We start from the raw sequence: 24,327 nt of genomic DNA on the forward strand, positions 1-24,327 counted from the left end.
TGTCTGGCAAATATCGTACAGTTTTACTGCAATGTTCGACCCCCTGAAGACCCCAGTTTTTCAGTCATTCACAATATTAAACTATACAACATTCAACAAATGGATTTTTTGTCCCCCCACCTCGTGCTTTTTTTTTTCTGAATTAGAAACTGTGTTTGACACCTACCCCCGAACCCACACAAGTTATCACAGACAGGCCAATAATACAAAAAAAAGGGCAACGGTCATACAAAACGCCCCCTTGCCCTGAACCTGGGCCATCCCACCTGCTTTCAGCGCGAAATCTCTTACAAAAAAAATAAAATAAAATAAGAATTGCTTTGCTCCCATCGCACCAGGTAAAAAATACACAACTATTTTAAAAATACATAGGAGTCTGGTACGGCTCCGTCAGGAGGTGAAATGTGTTCAGGTCCCCTGAGCCGTTGCACTCACTGACGCATGTATGGCCCCCCCCCCCCCCCCCCCCCCACCTCGAATGGGCCGCTGAATGTAGGCTGTTCGCGTTATGGTCTAAACCAAGGACATCATGGCACAAACCTGCCAAAGCATGTGTACCAGGGAATGTGACTGCGGGCGTGGGTTTGGATGGATTAAGATTTTTAAATGCCTGAGCCCTAATCTCCGGAATTTCTTCCTTAATCGTTTCCACCTCTCTCTCTCTCTCTACCTCTTCGATAAAGCCTTCCCCCTAATACCTCCTCATGTCGCTCAGCAGCAGATTGTTGGATGACGCTCCTGCAAAGTTTTTCGAGATACTTTCCTACTCGAGAGGGGCGACATAAATGCAAGTAGTTGCTATTCGCAGGGTAGGTAAAGAGTGGGCAAAGTTAAATTGCCGTCAGTGCCGGGTTTCAGCTCGTGCGCTGGACCACTGGTCGCAGCAATCGCCTCAACATCGTTTCTGTGATCCACGGGGAGGGGAAATCCACCGGGGGGGGGGGGGGGGGGGGGGGGCAGCGCAGTCTTAATAACGTCCGGCCTGCTCCTGGAGAAAGTCAGGAAACATCTTTCCAATTTGGGGGGGGGGGGATTTGGAACTCGCTCCCTCAACGTGAGGATGCCGGGAGGGAGCTCTTCCAGGACTGAAATTGTGGGATTTCTGTGTGAGCGATACGGAGCGAACGGCGGCAACTGGGGTAGAGGCAAAAGACTTGCATTTATATAGCGCCTTTCACAACCTCAGTACATCCCAAGGGCACTGATTGCAATGTGGGCACGGGCAGCGGGTTTTGAATGAATGGCAGTACAGACTCGAGGGGCTGAATGGCCTCCTCCAGTTCCCTTCCGGCTACACTGCGATACGAGCATCGTATAATAAATACCACTCGCCATGGGACAGCCTGGACCGGTGTCCCTGTCCACAAATGAGAAGCCTCGGCTGGTCACTCTCAACTCACCCACAGCCACCCCGGGGGTGGGTGGGGGGCAGGAAAGCGAGACCCTGGGGGATGTCCGGGAGGGGCAGCAGAGGGCCAGAGCCAAACCACAGCAGAAAGACTCGGTGCCAGCCCCCGGGATGTCGCCCTCAGGCAGGGGGGGGGGGGGGGGGCTTTGCTTCTGGTACGCGAGGGGCTGGCGATGGCTCCCACTAAACGAAAGTCACTTTGAAAGAAGAGACCGCAAGCTCAAGCGATCACCGGGAGAGAGATGGCCACCCCTTCGCTACCCTATCCAACGGTCCGTCGTCCATGCACGGGGTTTGACAACGAGCCTTGGCTATTCTACACTGGAGTGCGTCATAACCAGTTCCAAAACACCTGCTCTTTGCCGAATGTGCCTTTATTTTGGGGTTGTGGGTGGGGGAGGGGATGGAGTGTCAGAAGAGGAAGATGCCAGGACCCAATGGCAGAGTAGTTTGGGGGGGGGGGGGGGTGGATGAGGGAGGGGGAAGAGTAATTGGAGGTGCAACCCCCCAGGGTACACTGGTAGAGGGAGGGGGAGGGAGCCTTGCCATTGGCCCCGGCACATGCCACAGTGTGGGGCAAATTTATGGGGTCCGTGCGCGGGGCGTGTCCGGCTTTAAGGCACTTCCTTGAAGTGGCGGGCCGAAGCCTCCCTCCTCATCGCCAACGAGGAAAAGTGAAAGAGAGGACAAACGTTCGCACAGGCTCTTGGAGTTTGGGCGAAGATTCCCCATCCTCCAGGCATGACCATTGGCCTAACCGACACCGTGGACACAATACCCCCCCACCCACCCTCTCTTCCTCTCCTTTACCCCTCCTCCTCTCTTTTCACTATCCACCACTCATTTGCTTCTTCACCCCTATCTTGCCCATCCATTCACACGTTCCCGGGCTCACAGAAACTGGGCGGCGGAGCGCCTTGAGGTATTATTGGCTCTTGGTTGCTATGGGACTCCCCCACCCCATGTCGGTTGCTATGTTCAAGATCCGAATGCCCCCTGCTGGAATTCAAAAGGCCAAAAAAACACCGGGAGAGAGAGAATGGGAGAAAAATACTTCTGTCTGGGGAATCAAATTGGATTTTAACCAATTCAGGAACAGGCCATTCGGCCCAATGGGTCTATCCTGGATTTTATGCTCCGTACCTCTGCACTGAAATATATTTTTCTCGCTACGCCCTCCACCTAATGCCCACCCCCTTTACCCAATGGGGGGTCCATTCTGGCCTGCTACGCCCTCCCCGGAGCCTCCCGAGAAAGCTGGCTGTGATGCCCCCCTTAGTTGGATAGCTGGGGCTCTTGGAGGTGCTCGCTGTGGCGTTTCTTCATGTGCTTCTCCAGGGTGCTGTAGATGCTGAAGGGGATGTTGCAGGTGTTGCAACGGAAGACCTCCTTGCCGGGCTGCATGTGCGTCTTCATGTGGCGGGTGAGCTTGCTGCTCTGGGTGCAGGCGTAGCTGCAGAGTTCACAGCGGTACGGCCTCTCCCCAGTGTGGCTGCGCCGGTGCACCGTCAGGTTGCTGGCGTTGCGGAACGTCTTGCCGCAGAACTCGCAGGTGTTGCGGCGCCGGCCGTCCCCCCCGCCCCGCCCGACGCCCATCCGCTTCGGCGTGCTGTGCCCGCTGGCCGTGCCGCTGTCCGCCGACGCGTCGCGGGGCGGGCTGGAGGAGCAGGAGCCGGCGTGCTCGCCGGAGTTCTCGGAGGAAGGGGAGGCCCGGGCGGCGGCGGACGGGTGGCCCGGCGGCTTGCGGGAGGCCGCGCAGTCGGCCAGCCACCGGGAGTAAAAGTTCCGGCTGGCCTCCTCTGGGAGGTCCTTCTCGGCCTTGGCCGGCTTGAGGGGCGTCCGCAGGAGGCTGGGGCCCAGCGGAGGGCCCAGGAGCCGCTTGGAGTGGAAGCCAAAGCCATTGGTGAGGCCTGGCGGTGGTGGGGAGGCAATGGCTGGCTCGGTCACACCATTGGCAAAGTCGGCGGCTTCCCCTTCGGCGTTGAAGTGGTCCGATTCAGACAGGGCCTCATTCCCCTCGCAATCCGACTGCTCTCTGTGCTCCCCTGGCTGCTGGTCCTCACCTGATCCCGGCTCCTCCTTCAAGACTTTAATCTGTTGGAACACACAATTTATATTAGAGATTGATGGCAAACCCGAAAGGTTAGGTGTCAAGTCCCTCCACACTCCGCTCACTCGACTGTCCCAACCTCCGTGCCGCAGGAATGGGGGCCCTCTCGTCTTCCACTACATTGACAACACAGAAACAGGCCTTGTCGGCCCAAATGGGTCCATTCTGCCCTAAATGCCCCACACCAGCCACTCTGCCCCCAAACTCTGTATCCTAGTCATTGGAACATGGGATAGGAGTAGGCCATTCGGCCCTCAGGCCTTCTCCACAGTTTAACAAGATCCTGGTTGACCTTCTACCTCACCGACATCTCCCCGTATCCCCTGATTGTCACTGGAATCGAGAAATCCATCGAGCTCTGCTTCGAACATACTCAGTGACTGAATCTACCTCTCGGACAGAGGATTCAAAAGGTTCACCGGCCTCCGAGTGAAGAAATCCCTCCTCACCTCAGCTCCTAAATGGCCAAATTCCCAATCTGAGACCGTGTCCCAGGATTCTAGACCCCAGCTAGAGGGAAAACATCCTTCGCCCATCCACCCTGTCGAGTCCTGTAAGGATTTTATACGTTTCAATGAGGTCACCTTTCGTTTTTCTAAAATACAGGCCCTGTCTCCTCAATCTCTCCTCCTACGGCAATCCCGCCACCCCAGGAATCAGCCTCCCCCCCCTAAGGCCAGTACATCTTTCCTTAGACAATACACCAGGTGCGGCCTCACCAAGGTTCCTATACAATTGCAGCGCGACCCTGCGCTCAAATCTCCCAGCGCTGGAGGCTAACGAACCATTTTTCCCCGTAACAGCCTCCCCGAACAGGTGCCGGGATGTGGCGACTAGGGGCTTTTCACAGTAACTTCATTGAAGTCTACTCGTGACAATGAGCGATTTTCATTTCATTTTGCCTCACTAATTGCTTGCTGCACCTGCAACGAGGCACAGTGGAGCCTCACCGCGCCAGGGTTCGATTCCGGCCTCGGGTCACTGTCTGTGCGGAGTCTGCACAGTGTGTGCGTGGGTTTCCTCCGGGTGCTCCGGTTTCCTCCCACAGTCCAAAGATTCGCAGGTTAGGTGGATTGGTCCTGATAAATTGCCCCTTAGTGTCCAAAGATGTGCAGGTTAGGTGGGGTTACGGGGATAGGGCGGGTAGTGGGCCGAGGGAGGGTGCTCTTTCAGAGGGTCGGTGCCGACTTGATGGGCCGAATGGCCTCCTTCTGCACTGCACTGTCTGGGTTCGCGATGTCAGCTTTCAATGACCAATGGGTGAGGGCACCCAGGTCCTTTTGGTCATCAACGCATTTCATATGTAAAAAGAGCTGGAGTGGGCCATTCAGCCCTTCGAGCCCCTGCTCCCCCATTCAACTGATTGATAATTTCTACTCCACCGACCGTGGTTCCCTCAAATCCCCCATCGCAAAGTCTTGAATAACCGAGCTCAGCTCCCTGGGGGAGAGATTCCAAAGATTCACAACCCTCTGACTCGAGAAACGTCTTTCCCCCTCACGAGCCGGAGATATTTAACGCACCTCCGCTACTCACAAACACACTCACTGAATTCGGTGTGATTCTATTGAACCGCATAAGATCACCCGCGATTCTGGGCGGCTGGGGGGGGGTCGCACAGTTTAAAGATAAGGAAGCCAAAGAGAAATGTCTAATCCCAGAGAGTGGTTGGAACTCCCTTCGTCTGACAGCAGTGGGGACAGGGTCATTAAATATTTTCAATACTGTGTAAGCCAAGGTCTTGATCGACAAGGGAGTCAAAATGAATGGCGGGAGGTGGAGTTACAAGGGCAGGAGATTTCGAGGGGATTTGAGGAAAAGGGTTTTCCCCCCCCAAGTGGGTGGAGGGAATCTGGAACTCGCTGCCTGAAAGGGTGGTGGAGGCAGGAACCTTCACAACATTTAAGAAGCATTTTGATGAGCATTTGAAACGCCCCAGCACACAAGGCCAAGGACCGAGTGATGGAAAATTGGATTAGAATGGATAGACGGTTGGTGGCCAGCACAGACAGGATGGGCCGAACGACCCCTTTCTGTGTTGTAAAACTCTGGGACAATGACAATCAGATCCGCCATGGTTTTAGTGAATGGTGGAGCAGGCTCCATGGGCCGGATGGCCCACCACTGCGCCGGTTTCTTTCTTACGGCCTGCCGGGCTGTCCGATAGTTTCTGGGTGTATGCGATTCATGGATCGCCTTCAGCTTCCTCAAGTATATATCTTTGGAATGTGTTCTCCAGGAGGCACAGACAAAACTCCATCTGTGGTCGCACATCCATCCCTATCCGTCAGGACTGTTTACCCCATTGACATTCTCGGCCACCTGGGGGGGGGGTGTTAGGGTTGTCAAGGGCGAGACCCCCGCAGACACGGGGAGAATGTGGAAACTCCACACGGACGGTCACCCGGGGGCTGGGATCGAACCTGGGACCCCGGCGCCGTGAGGCAGCAGTGCTAACCACCGTGCCCCCGAACCCGAGGGTTTTTACGACAATCGTTTCAGGGTCAACATTCGACCTTGCCCTGCTGCCTCACGGCGCTGAGGCCCCAGGTTCAATCCCGGCCCCGGGTCACTGTCCGTGTGGAGTTTGCACATTCTCCCCGTGTCTGCGTGGGTTTCGCCCCCACAACCCAAAGATGTGCAGGGTAGGTGGATTGGCCACGCTAAATTGCCCCTTAATTGGAAAAAAATGAATTGGGTACTCTAAATTTATTTTTAGCGCAGATTTTCTTTTTACTGAACTAGTACCCCAGCGTGTACCCTGGCGGAACCCAGGCCCCCAGAGCACCTTCCCACGGGGGCGGTGGGGGGGGGTCTGCCTTTCAAATTTTCCTCATCAATATCGAGACGGGTCAGAAATTGGAATTAAAATGGAAGAGTTAAACATCAAACGTGGAGGCAGAGTGAATGGGTGTTTGATGATTGACGGCAAAGGAACCAGCCAATCAGGTAAGGAACAACCTGTGCTCACATTCTGATTGGCCGTGGGAAGGAGGGATCTTGGCGTCTCTGGTCGGGTTGGACCAATGGCGTGAGGAGCATGACTGGTCGCCAGGACAGGTCCATTCAACCAGAGTTGCCAAGCGGGTACGGTGGGTCTGAACAAACTAGTCCACCAGGCAGGGGCCATGGTCGGGAGGTCCCCTTCACGGAGGGACACCATCCCCCCCACCCTCCAGCCAGTCTGTGGTCAGCCTCTTCTGTCTCAGGCCCAGATTCAGCCAACCTGCTTGCACAGGATGGCCGCGATTAGGGCTTGAACCCTCGACCTTTGGAACTGCCGTTCCAGTGCCGCGGTCTCGTTATCAAAGTTACGCATGACCCTAGATAGGAAGGGTCAGCAGCTCGAGGCAGTCCACACCCCACATTGGGGGGGGGGGGTGCACACAAGTCACTGGACAGTGATCGGGAACAGAGGTTTGATTTCCTGTCTTGACGGCAATGGTCACGGTGGAGGCCTTTCAGCCCATTGTTGTTCGTGCCGGCTCGCTCTGAGTGTGCAACTCAGCGCGTCTTCCCCCCCCCCCACCCCCAGCGCTCCTTTCAACTTTTTAAATCTTCAAAAAAAATTTCAATTCCCTTTGAAAATTCATTTATTTGAAAAAAAAATGTTTTAAGAGTATACCCAATTAATTTTTTTCCAATGAAGAGGCAATTTAGCGTGGCCAATCCACCTACCCTGCACATCTTTGGGTTGTTGGGGGTGAAACCCACGCAGACACGGGGAGAATGTGCAAACTCCACACGGACAGTGACCCGGGGCCGGGATTGAACCTAGGACTGCGGCGCCGTGGGGCAGCAGTGCTAACCAATGCGCCGCCGTGCCGCCTCCCCCTTTGAAAATCCATGATGGAATCTGCCTTCAGTACCACGCTCTCGGGCAGCGAGTTTCAGATCACACAGCGTAACTTTACAGGTGCAATGTAGGAAATACGGCAATTTGTGCACAGCAAGCTCCCACAACTTTGGTCCAATCGCAGCCGAACAGGGGGCACGGAGACACAAATCTTAAGACGTTGGGTCAAGATTTTCTCAAAGACACGGCCGAGGCCCCAGCAGCAGATGTTGCGCCCAATGATTCCGACGCTGGGCACTGGGCTTCAGGGAGAACGTCAAGGCCCGGGGAGGATGCCGAGGAGATTTACTAGGCCAGAGATGAAGGACTTGAGTTAACGCGGAGAAGCTTGGATCGTTCACCGTCGAGCGACAGAAGGTTTAGAGGAGAGTTGATGGATGCGTTTAAAATCGTGACGGGTTTTGATAGAGAGTAAACGAGGAGGCCCAGTTTCCAGTGGCAGCTGGGTCACGACCTACAAGGGGTACAGGAAAACGGCACGGGGAGAACACAATGCTCGTCGGGAGAGCAGGAGCAGACACACGGGGCTGAAATTCTTTTTATTTGTTCATGGGATGTGGGCCTCGCTGGGCCGGGCCCAGCATTTGTTGCCCATCCCTAATTGCCCCTTGAATGGAGTGTCTCGCTCGGCCATTTCAGAGAGGCATTTAAGAGTCACCCCCACTGCTGTCACATGTAGGCCGGTAAGAAGTCTGACAACACCAGGTTAAAGTCCAACAGGTTTCTTTCAAATCACTGGCTTTCGGAGCACTGCTCCTTCCCGAGGTGAATGGAGAGGTATGTTCCAGAAACATTTATATAGACAAAGTCAAAGATGCCAGACAATGCTAAGAATGCGAGCATTTGCAGGTAATTAAGTCTTTACAGATCCAGAAAGAGGGGTAATCCCAGGTTAAAGACATGTGAATTGTCTTAAACCAGGACAGTCGGTAGGATTTTGCAAGCCCAGGCCAGATGCTGGGGGGTATAGTCATAGAATTTACAGTGCACAAGGAGGCCATTCGGCCCATCGAGTCTGCACCGGCTCTTGGAAACAGCACCCCTCCTAAGGTCAACACCTCCACCCTATCCCCATAACCCAGAAACCCCACCCAACACTAAAGGCAATTTTGGACAACAAGGTCAATTTAGCATGGCCAATCCACCTAACCGGCACATCTTTGGACTGTGGGAGGAAACCGGAGCACCCGGAGGAAGCCCACGCAGACACGGGGAGGACGTGCAGACTCCGCACAGACAGTGACCCAAGCCGGGAATCGAACCTGGGACCGTGGAGCTGTGAAGCAATTATGCTAACCACTATGCTACCGTGCTGCCCTAGTCACAGGTTCTAACCCCACCACGGCAGCTGGGGTTGAATTCAATGAATAATTTCTTTTCTCAACCTGGAATTAGAAACAAATCTTCGGCGATTGTTGTGAAAAAACATCCAATCCGTTTACGTTCTTTAGCAGCTGGCCTTCCAACCCCGTGACCTCTGCCACCTAGAAGGACAAGGGCAGCAGACACATGGGGAACACCAACGTTCCCACAAAGTCCCCTCCGAGCCAGGCACCATCCCGAACTTGGAAATATATCGGCCGTTCCTTCACTGTCGCTGGGGCAAAATCCTGGAACTCCCTCCCTAGCAGCACAGTGGATGTACGTACACCACAGGGACTGTAACGGTTCAAGAAGGCGGATTACCACCACCTTCTCGAGGGGCAATTCGGGACGGGCAATAAATGCTGGGCCCGGCCAGCGGCAACCACGTCCCAAGAAATAATTTGAAATATTCCAGAGAGTAGATGGGACAATCTATTTGAACACAGTGAGTTATTGTGATCTGAAAGGGCGGTGGAAGCAGATTCGATGTAACTTTCAAAAAAGGAATTGAAGGGCAGCACGGTGGCCTAGTGGTTAGCACAACCGCCTCACGGCGCTGAGGTCCCAGGTTCGATCCCGGCTCTGGGTCACTGTCCGTGTGGAGTTTGCACATTCTCCCCGTGTCTGCGTGGGTTTCGCCCCCACAACACAAAAAACGTGCAAGCTAGGTGGATTGGCCACGCTAAATTGCCCCTTAATTGGAAAAATGATTGGGTACACTAAATTTAAAAAAAAAAAAAGGAATTGAAGAGAGCGGGCTGGTTTATAAATGATAGCCAATGGACCCCGACAGTGCAGAAGGAGGCCATTCGGCCCATCAGCTCTGCACCAATCTCCGAATTGCACCCTACCCTGGCTAACTCCCCTGACTAAATCCGCAACCCCTCCTAACCTTTTTGGACACTAAGGGCAATTTATCATGGCCAATCCACCTAACCTGCACATCTTTGGACTGTGGGAGGAAACCGGAGCGCCCGGAGGAAACCCACGCAGACACGGGGAGAACGTGCAGGCTCCGCACAGACAGTGACCTGAGGAAGTAATTGAACCCGGGTCCCTGGCGCCGTGAGGCGGCATCGCTAACCATCGTGTCACTTCCTCTTTCAAAGGGCTAGCACAGTCACAATGGACTGAATGGCCGCCTGGAAGCCGGAGCGTAAATAACTCGTGTGACTCACCTTTAGGTCGAGATCATCCTGCCCGGCGAGCAGTGCGCCGACATTTAGAGCGGAATAGCCGCGGCTCTGGGGCCCGACGTGTTCATCCACATCTTCATAGGTGCCGTTATCCTGGTCGAGTGCGGGGTAGGCGCGGTGTCGGTAGCCTTCCTCCTTGATGGTGCCCTCAGGCAGCGTGCCCGCCCAGCCATTGAAGATGCCAGTGTGGTTGAGGTGGGTCTTCATGTGGCGCTTGAGCTTGCTGGACTGGCTGCAGGCGTGGTCGCAGAATGGGCACCGATATGGCTTCTCGCCCGTGTGACTCCGACGGTGAACCACCAGGTTGCTGGGAAACTTGAAGCTCTTGCCGCAAAACTCGCACTCCTTGCTGCGCCCGTGGGGCCGGGAGGAGCAGGCGGAGGGCGGGGAGGGGCCGGCGAGGAAGGGCGCGCGGGCAGCCTGGCTCCGGCCGGCCGGGGACGGGCCCACCCCGCCGGCCAGCTTCCGCAGCCTCCGGGAAAAGTCCATCTCCTTGCCCGGCATCTGCAGCGGGAAGGCCTGCTCCGCTGGGGGGGCGCGGCGGGCGGCGGGCGCGGGGTTGCTGGCCTCCTCGGAGCCGCTGTCGCTGTAGTCGGGCGGGCAGCGGAGCGACGGGGTGAACAGCAAGGAGCTGGCGGGGGAGCGGCCTCGAAACGGGGGCTCGGGGCAATGCGGCCCCTCAAAGGGGCTTCCTTCGAGGGTGGGGGCGGCAGAAGGTTGAGCCAGCTGCTCGGAGCCGGGCGATGGGGAGATGCCCACCCTTTCAGAGTCATCCAGGTCCATGTAGATGTGGAGGCCGTGGGTATATTGGGCGTGGTGCAGCAAGACACCCGCACTGGAGAAGGGTTCCTCACACGAGGTGCAGATGTAATAGGCAGGTTCCAACTCATCTGAGGGGGGAAAAAAGGAAATCGCCGTTATTATAAAACTGAGCCCAGAGCCATCGACACAAGTTAGAAAAGGTCAGATTAACTCGTTCCCATACTCACCAACCTCCAGGTCAGGCAATTCTTCAAATTTCAAATTCTGATCCCCATTTTCAAATCCCTTCATGGTCTCACCCCCTTTGGAAACTCTTCCAAACCCTCAAAGATCTCTCTGCTCCCTTCTACTGTGACCTCACGTGCACCCCCGGCCCTGCCCCGATTTTAGTCGTTAGTCATAAAGTTTGACAGCACAAAAAGAGGCCTTTCGGCCCATCGGCGGCCATCAAACACCTATCCATTCCAATCCCATTTCCCAGCACTCGGTCCGTAGCCTTATGCGCTGGGATGTTCCGAGTGCTCATCGAAACGCTTCTTAAATGCTGTGAGGGTTCCCGCCTCCACCGCCCTTTCAGGCAGCGAGTTCAAGACTCCCACCGCCCTCTGGGTGAAAAGGTTTTTCCTCAAATCCCCTCAAAATCTCCCGCCCCTTACCGTACATCTACGGCCCTGGTTATTGACCCCTCTTCTAAGGGGAAATGTTTCTTCCTATCTGTGTCCCTCATAATTGTGTCCAGCTCAAACAGCACCCCCCCCCCCCCCCCCCCCCGCCTCCCCGTCAACGTCACATTTGATTCGATAAGGTGACTAGGTACGGTCCCGAAAGATTTGATTACGTTTGAGAAGCAAGTTGTTGAAATTGTCAGTGTGTTTGTTGCTAGTGTTTGCTGTTTATCAAATTATATTTGATACATCTATTAATATATTACATCTGTGCCCACTTCCTGGCTGAAACAGCTACCTTTTCCCTCTCACATACTCATCACGAATGTTTGGTTATGGATTCCCAAAGTTCAATTTTTAATATAAATTTAGAGCACCCAATTCATTTTTTCCAATTGAGAGGCAATTTAGCGTGGCCAATCCACCCACCCAGCACATCTTTGGGTTGTGGGGGTGAAACCCACGCAGACACGGGGAGAATGTGCAAACTCCACACGGACAGTGACCCAGAGCCGGGGTTGAACCTGGGACTTCGGCACCGTGAGGCAGCAGGGCTAACCCACTGCGCTACGTGCCCCCGCCCCCCCCCCCCCACCCAAAGTTCATCTTTGCAGGAGAGGGAAGTGGCTGATGGGCTCCACTGAGCTCGATCCTAAATTCCAGGTTAGAGGTTACAGCACAGAATAGTCCATCCGAGGGCAGCACGGTGGCACAGTGGTTGGCACTGCTGCCTACGGCGCTGAGGACCTGGGTTCGAATCCCAGCCCCGGGTCACTGTCCGTGTGGAGTTTGCACATTCTCCCCGTGTTTGCGTGGGTCTCACCCCCACAACCTAAAGATGGGCAGGGTAGGTGGATTGGCCACGCTAAATTGCCCCTTAATTGGAAAAAATAATTGGGTATTGTCTAAATTTATTTTTAAAAAAAGAATAGTCCATCCGGCCTCGACAATGTTTAGGTGACTGGCAAAAAAAAGCCAATGGCGAGACTGAGGGCAGAATGTTTCCACGCAGAGTGTATTTGGTGTCTGGAACTCCCGGGGCGATGGGGGAAGGGCAGGGGGAAGCTGCGTTCCTCTGGCAGACAGAAAAGACCATAAGGAGCAGAAGTAGGCCATTCGGCCCATCGAGTCTGCTCCACCATTCAATGAGATCGTGACTGATCTGATGTGATAATCCTCAACTCCATTTTCCTGCCTTATCCCCACAACCCTCGATTCCCTCGCTGATCTGTCTCAGCCTCGAACACACTTGACGACCCGGCCTCTACAGCTCTCTGCGGTAAAGAATTCCACAGATTCACTCCCCTCTGAGAGAAGAAATTCCTCCTCGTCTCTGTCTGAAATGGGGCGACCCCCTCACTCTGAGATTCTGCCCTCTGGCCCCAGACTCTCCCACAGGGGGAAACAACCTCTCAGCATCGACCCTGTCAAACCCCCTGAGAATCCGATATGTCTCAATAAGGTCGCCTCTCATTCGCCTAAACTCCCAATGAGCACAGACCCAACCTACTCAACCTCTCCTCGTAGGAAAATCCCTCCCTACCCGGGATCGACCGAGTGACCGTTCTCTGGATTCCCTCCAATGCTGGTGTATATTTCAGGGGACCAAAACTGTTCACAATATTCCAGGTGTGGTCGAACAAGTACCTTGTGTACTTCTAGCAGGATTTTCCCACTCTTCCTTATGCCCCGCATATTTCTGCCCCTCACATATTTCCCCTTTTGAAAATTCCCGGTGAATCTGCTTCAATTACCCCTACAGGCCGCACCTTCCAGATCACATCTCATTACATTAAAAGAAAAAACTTTCCCTTCTCCCTCTGCTTCATTTGGCAATGAGGTTAAATCTGTGCCCCCACATTACTGACTCTCCCAGCTCCGACCTGCTGTACTAAATAAAACCCTTCTTAATTTTGCACATCATAATCAAAATCTCTCCCTCCTTCCAACGCACCCCACCAGCGCCCGTCCAACCAACGTCCATGAATATCTAAGGAAAGATGTGCTGGCCTTGGAAAGGGTCCAGAGGAGGTTCACAAGAATGATCCCTGGAATTAAGAGCTTGTTGGATGAGGAACGGTTGAGAACAAAGAAAAGTACAGCACAGGAACAGGCCCTTCGGCCCTCCAAGCCTGTGCCGACCATGCTGCCCGTCTAAACTAAAATCTTCTGCACTTCCGGGGTCCGTATCCCTCTATTCCCATCCTATTCATATATTTGTCAAGATGCCCCTTAAATGTCACTATCGTCCCTGCTTCCACCACCTCCTCCGGCAGCGAGTTCCAGGCACCCACTACCCTCTGTGTAAAAGACTTGCCTCGTACATCTCCTCTAAACCTTGATCCCTCGCACCTTAAACCTATGCCCCCTAGTAATTGACCCCTCTACCCTGGGAAAAACCCTCTGACGATCCACTCTGTCTATGCCCCTCATAATTTTGTAGACCTCTTATCAGGTCACAAGACATTCATTGCCACAGAGGGCGGTGGAGGCCGGGACATTGAGTGTCTTTAAGACAGAAATTGATAAATTCTTGATTTCTCGAGGAATTAAGGGCTATGAGGAGAGAGCGGGTAAATGAAATTGAAATCAACCATGATTGAATGGTGGAGTGGACTCGATGGGCCGAATGGCCTTACTTCCGCTCCTATGTCTTATGGTCTTATAGGTCACCCCCTCAACCTCCGTCGTTCCAGTGAGAACAAACCGAGTTTATTCAACCGCTCCTCATAGCTAATGCCCCCCATACCAGGCGGCAAATCTCTTCTGCACCCTCTCTAAAGCCTCCGCATCCTTCTGGTAGTGTGGCGACCAGAATTGTTTTATTTTTTTATCATAAATTTAGAGTACCCAATTCATTTTTCCAATGAAGGGGCAATTTAGCATGGCCAATCCACCTAGCCTGCTCATCATGTGGGGGGGGGGGGGGTGGTGTGCGCGGGGAGATTGTGCAAACTCCATACGGACAGTGTCCCAGAGCCGGGATCGAACCGGCGCCCTGAGGCAGCAGGGCTAACCCACGGCGCCACCGTGCTGCCCCAATGTGCCGACCAGGATTGAACACTATACTCTCAAGTGTGGTCTAACTATGGTTCTATACAGCTGCAACATGACATGCCAATTTTTATACTCAATGCCCCGGCCAATGAAGGCAAGCATGCCATATGAGGACTCTGGATCTGTACTCTGTGAAGTTTAGAAGGATGAGGGGGGGATCTTATTGAAACATACAGGACACTGCGAGGCCTGGATAGAGTGGACGTGGAGAGGATGTTTCCAATTGTAGGAAAAGCTACAACCAGAGGACACAATCTCAGGCTAAAAGGGACGATCCTTTAAAACAGAGATGAGGAATTTCTTCAGCCAGAGGGTGGTGAATCTCTTTGCCGCAGAAGGCTGTGGAGGCCAAATCACTTGAGTGTCTTTAAGACAGAGATCGATAGGTTCTTGATTAATAAGGGGATCAGGGGTTATGGGGAGAAGGCAGGGGAATGGGGATGAGAAAAATATTAGCTATGATTGAATGGCGGTGCAGACTCGATGGGCCGAGTGGCCTAATTCTGCTCCTATGTCTGATGGTCTTATACTCACCCCGCCCTTTGTGGGTGTTTATGGTGCGTGAACGAGCTGCTAAATTTCCTTCTTTACGATAGTCACTACACTTCAGAAGTACAGATGTAGGTGCCTCCGGGCTAGGGGGCTGTGGGTTCGAGCCCACAGTTCAGAGGCTGTGTGCAGAAATCGAGGCTGACACTCCTAGCGCAGTGTCAAGGGAGCGATGCATTGTTGGGAGGCGCCGTGTACCCCCCCCCCCAGGTGGGATGTTAAACAGAGACCCTGTCTGCTGGCTCAGCTGGGCGTGTAAAGGATCTTGTGGCTTTCTGCCCCCAGGAGAGTAGCCCTCCCCAGTGCCTGTGACACAATATGTTTATCCCTCAGCCACCGTCGCACACACAAAAAAAAACAGATCATCTGCGGGTCATTGTCGTAGTGCTGCTCGTAGGATTTTTTTTTGTTATATATTTAGCGTATTCAATTTTTTTACAATTAAGGGCCAATTTACCCTGCACATCTTTGGGATGTGGGGGCAAAACCCAGGCAAACACGGGGAGAATGTGCAAACTCCACACGGACAGTGACCCGGAGCCGGGATCGAACCTGGGACCTCGGCGCCATGACCACTAACCACTGCGCCGCCCTCAGCTCGTGGGACTTTGATGTGTGTAAATCGGCTGCTGCCCTTTCTACATCACAAGTCCTACACTTCAAAAAAATATATAAAGTACTCCAAAGGGCTGGAGGGCGCGTTGGGACATCCAACGGTTGCGAAAGGTGCGGTCTGAATCTCTTGTCGAAAACATCAGCTGGGATGAAGGGAACAACAGGGCCAAGGGTGGAGAAGGGACAACAGAAACGGCCAACCAGGGTTCTGGTTTCCTGAAGGCCCTCGAGTGAGCTGTCGCATGGCGGGGAGAGTGGGGGTGGGGCAGGGGGGTGGTCAGTTTGGTTGCGGAGAGTTGGGTTGTGTGGACTTTGTCAAGCTTGGATGCGGGAGGCCCACAGTACTTGGTACTCTGCCCCGTCAACAAAGAAAAATACCCTCTCACGGTTGGGAGGGTTAATCATGTTCCCTTTGTTTTTTTTCTCCACAGCCAGTCTCACCGGACCCGACACAGGTGCAGCTCACTCATCCCGTGATGCGCCGAGGGCTTCCAGGAGTAAGGATATTTTCTCCGAGTCCTGGATGAGATGATTCCGGAGGCAGTCGCTCGAATGAATATTCAGCAAATAATTATCCAGACTAATTAAAAAATGCAAATTCTCTCTCTTCACCGCTGCCCCCCCCCCCCCCCCCGCCCCCGCCAACCACCTCCCCGACGCCCCCCCCCCCCTCCCCTTTCCCCCACCCCCAGTCCCACACCCATGAATGTAAATTTGAAAGATGAACAGGGGACTCCACAGGGAAATGTCCCGGGATTCGGAGCAGGGAAGAATATTAATGAACAGACAACACCTCAGGGATTCGGAGACATATGTTAATATGCAAATTAACAAAAGCTTGACTGAGTGCTTCAGAGTGCACTGTGGAGTTGCTCCAGGCCTGTGTCGGGAGAGATTACAGCTAGGCCGGTAACCAGGGGCAACCCACCATGGCGTGTAATACAAGACGGCAATGAAATGCAGAGCAAAGACATTTCCCCCCCCCCCCCCCTCTTTCGGATGGGCCGGATTCAACATTCTGAGGAGCTGGGCACAATCCAGGGCCTCCAGCCCATACCCCCCACACAGTGGTCATTCCTGACCAGGAGATTCGGAGCCATGGCGGGAGGCCCAAACTTTGCGGCAAAACGTAACCACCTTGCTTGACCTGTTTTTGATTCCCGATAACTGGGCGAGATCAGCACAGATGTGAGGGTTGAAGAAAGTATTGTTATAGCCTGCATGGCTCAGCGGCCTATGGAGGCCGCTGCCCAATCCACGTGGCTATGGATGGGACCTCTATTTTTTTAACTGGAAGAAGAAAAGACTTGCATTCATATAGCGCCTTTTGCAACTACTGGATATCCCAGAGCGCTTTACAGTCAATGAAGGCCTCTCTGAACTGTTCGCACTGTCGCAATGTGGGAAATTCAATCGAACAGCAAGATCCCACATCAGGCAATAACTGGATAATCCGTTTTTCTTTTGTCTGATGATCATGGAGGGAGGAATATTGGCCAGGACACTGGCGAGAACTCTCCCCCCCTCCTCGTTCGGAGGGCAGGTGGGCCCTGGGTCATCCGAAAGACAGCAGTTCTGCCCAGGGGGCACAGCCTCAGTGCTGAAGTCAGGCCTGGTCAGCTGTGCCCGAGTCTAACAGAATCACGGGATGGTTACAGCGCAGGAGAAGGCCATTCTGCCCATTGTCTGCGCACCTGGCCCCACAGACCTCCTGACTCAGATGTTTACACAAAGCTGGGGCATTTAAAGAGTCAGTTCGAGCAGAAACGTCCGTAGCTCACAGACCTGTGCCTGAACCCTTATTCATACACTCAATATGGCACAGGAGGCCATTCGGCCTATCGAGTCCATGCTATAACGTAGAACATAGAATGCCTAGAGTGCACAAGGAGGCCATTCAGCCCATCATGTCCGCACCCACCCTCCAAAAGAGCACTCTGCCTAGGCCCAATCCCCCACCCTATCCCCGCAACCCCATCTAACCTTTGGACACTATAGGGGGCCATTTAACATGGGCCACTCCTCCCAACCTGCACATCTTTGGACAGCGGGGAGAAACTGTTGCTTCCACAACCACCCTGTCCAGAAATCCCTCAGGGTCAGGTAAATGGTCAGCGCAGGTGCCAATCACAAGAGAGAGAGAACGGGGAGCAAGGGGAGAAAGGAAACTTAAGTTAAAAGGGGAAAGGCACCTTTCACAACCTCAAGATTCCTCAAAGCGCTTTTATGAAGTGCCGTCGCTGCCGCCACGCAGGAAACGAGGCAGACAATTGTGCACAGCAAGCTCCCACAACAACAAAGGAATATAATCGGCAGCACGGTAGCACAAGTGGATAGCACTGTGGCTTCACAGTGCCAGGGTCCCAGGTTCGATTCCCGGCTTGGGTCACTGTCTGCGTGGAGTCTGCACGTTCTCCCCGTGTCTGCGTGGGTTTCCTCCGGGTGCTCCGGTTTCCTCCCACAGTTCAAAGATGTGCAGGTTAGGTGGAATGGCCGTGATAAATTGTCCTTAGTGTCCAAAAAGGTTAGGAGGGGTTATTAGATTACGGGGATAGGGTGGAAGTGAGGGCTTAAAGTGGGTAGGTGCAGACTCGATGGGCCGAATGGCCTCCTTCTGCACTGTATGTTCTACGTATCTTTTTATAATCTGTGTTTTTTTTGAGGGATTGATGTGCTTGTTTAAAGGGTAAATGTTGGACTGACGTCATCTGGGGTGGGGTTGGGGGGGGGGGGGGGGGGGGGGGGGTGGAACTCGCCTGCTAGGTTTAATGCCTCACCCAAAAAGACGGCGCCCCCAACAGTGTAACACTCCTTCAGTGCCGGCACTGGGAGTATCGGGCCTAGAGCCCAGGCCCCAACCCACAACCTTGTGACTCAGAGATTGGCACCGTCCCTAAGACTACCAGTGGTAAGGTGAGGGATCCCACGGGCCTTGTCAAAGAGACAGAGAAACAAATCTTGATTTTTATTTTAAAAACATGGCGAGGAACAGCATGTGGGAGGTGGCCTTGCAGCTTGGGAGAAAGAGATAGGCACGTAGAGTCCTGCCCTGTGCTGGCGTGGCAGGCACCAACACAATGCCCTCGCTCAACCGGCTGCCTCCTCGAATAAACATGTTTAGATTATCTGTCTGACTGTCCTGGCTCCACTCCAGGAGCCCTAAGGTTAAGGGCGTGGCTGCCAAATACTGGTTTGTGCAGGTCTGTGGCACAGGTGAGAGGCAGCCGCAACTATTAACCGGCGCTGGGCATTCTGCTGTCGAGCCTCTCCTGGGCCCTTCAGAGGCTGGGGTTCTGAGGCCCTTCAGAGGCTGGGGTTCTGAGGCCCTTCAGAGGCTGGGGTTCTGAGGCCCTTCAGAGGCTGGGGTTCTGAGGCCCTTCAGAGGCTGGGGTTCTGAGGCCCTTCAGAGGCTGGGGCTCTGAGGCCCTTCAGAGGCTGGGGCTCTGAGGCCCTTCAGAGGCTGGGGTTCTGAGGCCCTTCAGAGGCTGGGGTTCTGAGGCCCTTCAGAGGCTGGGAATCTGAGGCCCTTCAGAGGCTGGGAATCTGAGGCCCTTCAGAGGCTGGGGTTCTGAGGCCCTTCAGAGGCTGGGGTTCTGAGGCCCTTCAGAGGCTGGGGTTCTGAGGCCCTTCAGAGGCTGGGGTTCTGAGGCCCTTCAGAGGCTGGGGTTCTGAGGCCCTTCAGAGGCTGGGGTTCTGAGGCCCTTCAGAGGCTGGGGTTCTGAGGCCCTTCAGAGGCTGGGGTTCTGAGGCCCTTCAGAGGCTGGGGTTCTGAGGCCCTTCAGAGGCTGGGGTTCTTTGGCCCTTCAGAGGCTGGGGTTCTGAGGCCTTCAGAGGCTGGGGTTCTGAGGCCTTCAGAGGCTGGGGTTCTGAGGCCTTCAGAGGCTGGGGTTCTGAGGCCCTTCAGAGAAAGGAGGCAAAGGAACACCAGGAATTCTTGCCCTTCCATTTTTCATTCCGGTGATTCTAATTCCTCTCCCTCTCCCCTTTCATTTCTCCCCCACCCACCCTAACCCTGTCACTGGCGGACCCCAGGGCCCGTAACCATGGCAATCCCGTCCCTCCTCCTGGAGAAGTGGCCACAGAGCCCAATGTAGGGTTAATGGGTCGGCCAACTCCAGAAAAGCAGAAGCTCATCAAGCTGCACATGCAAGATTTGAATATTCACTTCCTCCTTCAAGCCAAAGGGACTTTTTTTTTTAAAGCTACACACTGTGGTTTGTTTTGTTTGTTCCTGAGCAGACAAAGAGCGGGGGCCAATCAACCGTGCACGAGACAGCCCCGTGAGCGTCCGGTGTGGTGCACGGGACGCGTGTGTGTGCGCGGATTTGTGTGCATGTGTGTGTGGAGGTGGGGGGGTGGGGGTGGGGAAACAGTCCCCAGGGTCTCCGGGGGGGGGGGCATCTCCCAACACGTGTCCAGGTTTGTTGGGGTAGGGTGGCAGGGGGGGGAACGTGCTGGCCACGTTTCCTGCCTCTGATCACTGTGCAATGGCAGAAGGTTATGAAGAAGCATGGGTGTGTCCGGGGCTAGGGTGGAGGGGATCAGATCAGGTCGCAAGCGAGCCACGTGGCTCCACAGTCACGTGTCCCGTGTCCAATTCCGGGTTCTTGCACAACCCCCCCCCCCCACCAATCGGTGGCCATGACTTTAGCAACCGAGGCACCAAGACACCCCCCCCCACCCCGTCTCGGAATCTGCTCATTGGGGTCAATGTAAGAGAAGGACCCCGGGAGATAGTGATCGGGCCAGAGAGGGTCCTGACGTTAGATGGTTGGCCTGTATCATTGGGCCTAAGTGATGAATAATCAACAACAGGGGTGTCAGCTACGTGGTATGGATAGGGGAGAGAGAGAGAGAGAGAGACAAAAACGATTTCCTCAGGGGCAGCTCGGTGGGCGCAGTGGGTTAGCCCTGCTGCCTCATGGCGCCGAAGTTCCAGGTTCGATCCCGGCCCTGGGTCACTGTCCGTGTGGAGTTTGCACATTCTCCCCGTGTCTGCGTGGGTTTCGCCCCCACAACCCAAAGATGTGCAGGGCAGGTGGGATTGGCCAGGCTAAATTGCCCCTTAATTGGGAAAATGATTTGCGTACTCTAAATAAAAAAAAAACGATTTCTTCTGGTTGGGGGGGGGGGGGGGGGGGGGAGGAGTCCTGAACAAGGGGATATCATTTTAATGTTAGAGCCAGGCCATTGAAGGGGACATATCAGGAAGCATCCCCTCACACAACGGGCAGTGGATCCTCGCCATCTGGAACACAGTGCTTCGAGTGCAGTGGAAGCAGATTCAATCGTAACTTTCAAAGGGGAACTGGAAACGTTTGCAGGGCTGTGGGGAAAGAGTCGGCAGTGTGGGTGCGCTAAGACTTCACCCGGGGTGTTGGAGTTTGTGTGGCAACACCTACTTTTACCTGCTCGTTGTATTCCGGAGCTGCGGACAGTGACGTGCTCTGGCCGGCAGCCATTGCCGATTTGGCAGGTTGACACACACAACCCGTTTGGCCGCGTTACGAAGGCACCTTCCTTGGGCCGTCGCGTCCTGGGCGTGGGACTCGAACCCGGAGCCGCCGGCTCAGAGGCAGCAATGCTACCCTAACGTGTAGGCAAATGGGGTTGAGTGGGTAGCTCTTTCAAAAGAGCCATCAGAGGCAAGGATGGGTTGAATGGCCTCCATCGATGCTGCTGCATACACTACTTTGACAAGAGCAAAACTCTGCTATCCCTGTTTCTGACTCGCACCATGTCCGTTTTCCCTTCTCAACCACCACCCCCCGTGCTCACTGACCAACGCTGGTTAAGCAACGTCTCGATTATAACATCTTTAACATCCTCAACTTTCTTTCCAAATCCCAGCAATGGCCTTCCCCCCCCGCCTGCCAACTACCTCTGTAATTTCCTCCTGCCTTACCACACTCCCCAAGACCTCGGAGTTCCTCAATTCCGGCCTCTTGCACATCTCCTGATTTTAACCGCTCCACCATTGGGGGGCCGTGCCTTCCGCCTGCCCCCCACCTCCAACCCCCCTCCCTCCCACAACCCCCCTCCCACACTCCCTTTAAAACCTGTCGCTTCAACCCAGCTTTCGATCACCATCCTGACGTCTCCTTGGGCAACTCGGTGCCGAGTGTTACTCCTGTGAAGCTCCTCGGGAGCTCAAGGCTCTATATAAATGCACGTTGTTGTTGTTAATGGGGAACTGAGATTAACCAGGCCGCCTTCCCTTCCCGAGTATATAGGATTTTCCGGATCTGTTAAGACTCACTGACCTGCTGAAGCCACCCGTAGGAGTTGTGCAGGCAATAGAAATGTCACAAACGTCAACATCCTGGGGGGTTACCATTGATCAGAAACTGAACTGGACCCAGCCATATAAATACTGTGGCTACCAGAGCAGGTCAGAGGCTGGGAATCCTGTGGTGAGCAACTCACCTCCTGACTCCCCCAAAGCCTGTCCACCATCTACAAGGCACAAGTCAGGAGTGTGATGGACTCTCCACTTGCCTGGATGAGTGCAGCTCCGACAACACTCAAGAAGCTCGACACCATCCAGGACAAAGCAGCCCCGCTTGATTGGCTCCCCCCTTCCACAAACATTCACTCCCTCCGACGCACAGCGGCAGCCGTGTACCATCTACAAGATGCACTGCAGCAACTCACCAAGGCACCACAGGCAGCACCTTCCAAACCCGGGACCTCCACCATCTAGAGGGACAAGGGCAGCAGATACTGGGAAACCCACCACCTGGAGGCTCCACCTCCGGGTCACTCACCATCCCGACTTGGAAATATATCGGCCGTTCCTTCACTGTCGCTGGGGCAACACCCTGGAACTCCCTCCCTAACAGCACTGTGGGTGTACCTACACCACAGGGACTGCAGCAATTCAAGAGAGTGGCTCACTCCTACCGCTGGTTCAACCTCTAATCTGGAAAATGGAAGCTCGGACAGTGCGGCACTCCCTCAGTACTGACCCTCGGACAGTGCAGCACTCCCTCAGTACTGACCCTCTGACAGTGCGGCACTCCCTCAGTACTGACCCTCTGACAGTGCAGCACTCTCTCAGTACTGACCCTCGGACAGTGCGGCACTCCCTCAGTACTGACCCTCAGACAGTGCAGCACTCCCACAGTACTGACCTTGTGACAGTGCAGCACTCCCTCAGTACTGACCCTCTGACAGTGCAGCACTCCCTCAGTCCTGACCCTCTGACGGTGCAGCACTCCCTCAGTACTGACCCTCTGACAGTGCGGCGCACCCTCAGTACTGACCCTCTGACAGTGCAGCGCTCCCTCAGTACTGACCTTGTGACAGTGCAGCACTCCCACAGTACCGACCCTCTGACAGTGCAGCACTCCCTCAGTACTTAATTTTATTTTAATTAGTTTAGAGTACCCAATTCATTTTTTTCTAATTAAGGGGCAATTTAGTGTGGCCAATCCACCTAGCCTACACATCTTTTGGGCTGTGGGGGCGGAACCCACGCAAACACGGGGAGAATGTGCAAACTCCACACGGACAGTGACCCAGAGCCGGGATCGAACCTGGGACCTCGGCGCCGTGAGGTAGCAGGGCTAACCCACTGCGCCACCATGCTGCCACTCCCTCAGTACTGACCCTCTGACAGTGCGGCACTCCCTCAGTACTGGCCCTCTGACAGTGCGGCACTCCCTGACTACTGACCCTCTGACAGTGCAGCACTCCCTCAGTACTGACCCTCTGACAGTGCAGCACTCCCTCAGTACTGACTCTCTGACAGTGCGGCATTCCCTCAGTACTGACCCTCTGACGGTGCAGCACTCCCTCAGTACTAACCCTCTGACGGTGCAGCACTCCCTCAGTACTGACCCTCTGACAGTGCGGCGCTCCCTCAGTACTGACCCTCTGACAGTGCAGCACTCCCACAGTACTGACCTTGTGACAGTGCAGCACTCCCACAGTACCGACCCTCTGACAGTGCAGCATTCCCTCAGTACTGACCCTCTGACAGTGCAGCACTCCCTCAGTACTGACCCTCTGACAGTGCAGCACTACCTTAGTACTGACCCTCTGACAGTGCAGCACTCCCTCAGTACTGACCCTCTGACAGTGCAGCACTCCCTCAGTACTGACCCTCTGACAGTGCGGCACTCCCTCAGTACTGACCCTCTGACAGTGCAGCGCTCCCTCAGTACTGACCCTCTGACAGTGCGGCACTCCCTCAGTACTGACCCTCTGACAGTGCGGCACTCCCTCAGTACTGACCCTCTGACAGTGCAGCACTCCCTCAGTACGGCCCTGGACTGTCAGCTTTGATTTTTGCGCTCGGGTGAGCCTTGAACCTGGTACCATGTGATTCAGAGGAAAGTGTGCCAACGACCACTGTCACACAAACCGCGTGCAATTCAATCAAAAACCAACGGAAGACACAGCTTCATGTTAATTTAGTTTAAGAAAAAAATGTCACTTGCCTCCTGCCGGATTCTCCTCCGCTCTGATCTCCGAGATTCTCGCCACTCGGCCCTCGTCGCTGGTCGCCACAGGGTCCGCAGCTGGCTGCCGGGCCGTGAGCGGTGAGTGCGGACCCCCGCGCGGGTCTCGGAGGCGGGCCGGCCGCTGGCATCGGCTCCTCTTGTGCTCGATGAAGCCCAGGATGTTGCTGAGCAGGAAATTGCGGCCACACTGCCCACAGGTCAGGAGGTCGTGGTTCCGTAGGCCGGGCTGCGATGCCATGGTTACCTTCTGGCCCGAAGCCTCATCCAACTCTGTGT

The 24,327-nt window shown here is 54.6% G+C and overlaps 1 protein-coding gene across 1 annotated transcript; it reads right to left on the reverse strand.

Moving 5' to 3' along the window:
* znf296 (zinc finger protein 296) lies at window positions 1-24,327 on the reverse strand. The gene is made up of 3 exons (XM_038785951.1): window positions 24,028-24,327; window positions 9,918-10,825; window positions 1-3,502 (listed from the first exon to the last, which is right to left on the reverse strand). The coding sequence occupies exons 1-3, from the start codon at window positions 24,287-24,289 to the stop codon at window positions 2,684-2,686; spliced, it is 1,989 nt and encodes a 662-aa protein (XP_038641879.1). The 5' UTR covers window positions 24,290-24,327; the 3' UTR covers window positions 1-2,683.

The sequence above is a fragment of the Scyliorhinus canicula genome, chromosome 27 (assembly GCF_902713615.1).
Source record: "Scyliorhinus canicula chromosome 27, sScyCan1.1, whole genome shotgun sequence".
Lineage (NCBI taxonomy): Eukaryota > Metazoa > Chordata > Chondrichthyes > Carcharhiniformes > Scyliorhinidae > Scyliorhinus > Scyliorhinus canicula.

Bases quoted from the DNA above. Each gene is read 5' to 3' on its own strand.
- znf296 (XM_038785951.1), bottom strand. From the start codon at position 24,289: ATGGCATCGCAGCCCGGCCTACGGAACCACGACCTCCTGACCTGTGGG. The intron at 10,826-24,027 runs GCAAGTGACATT...TTCCCCCCTCAG, and splicing joins GGAGGAGAATCCGGCAGGAG to ATGAGTTGGAACCTGCCTAT. The intron at 3,503-9,917 runs GTGAGTCACACG...GTGTTCCAACAG, and splicing joins AGGATGATCTCGACCTAAAG to ATTAAAGTCTTGAAGGAGGA.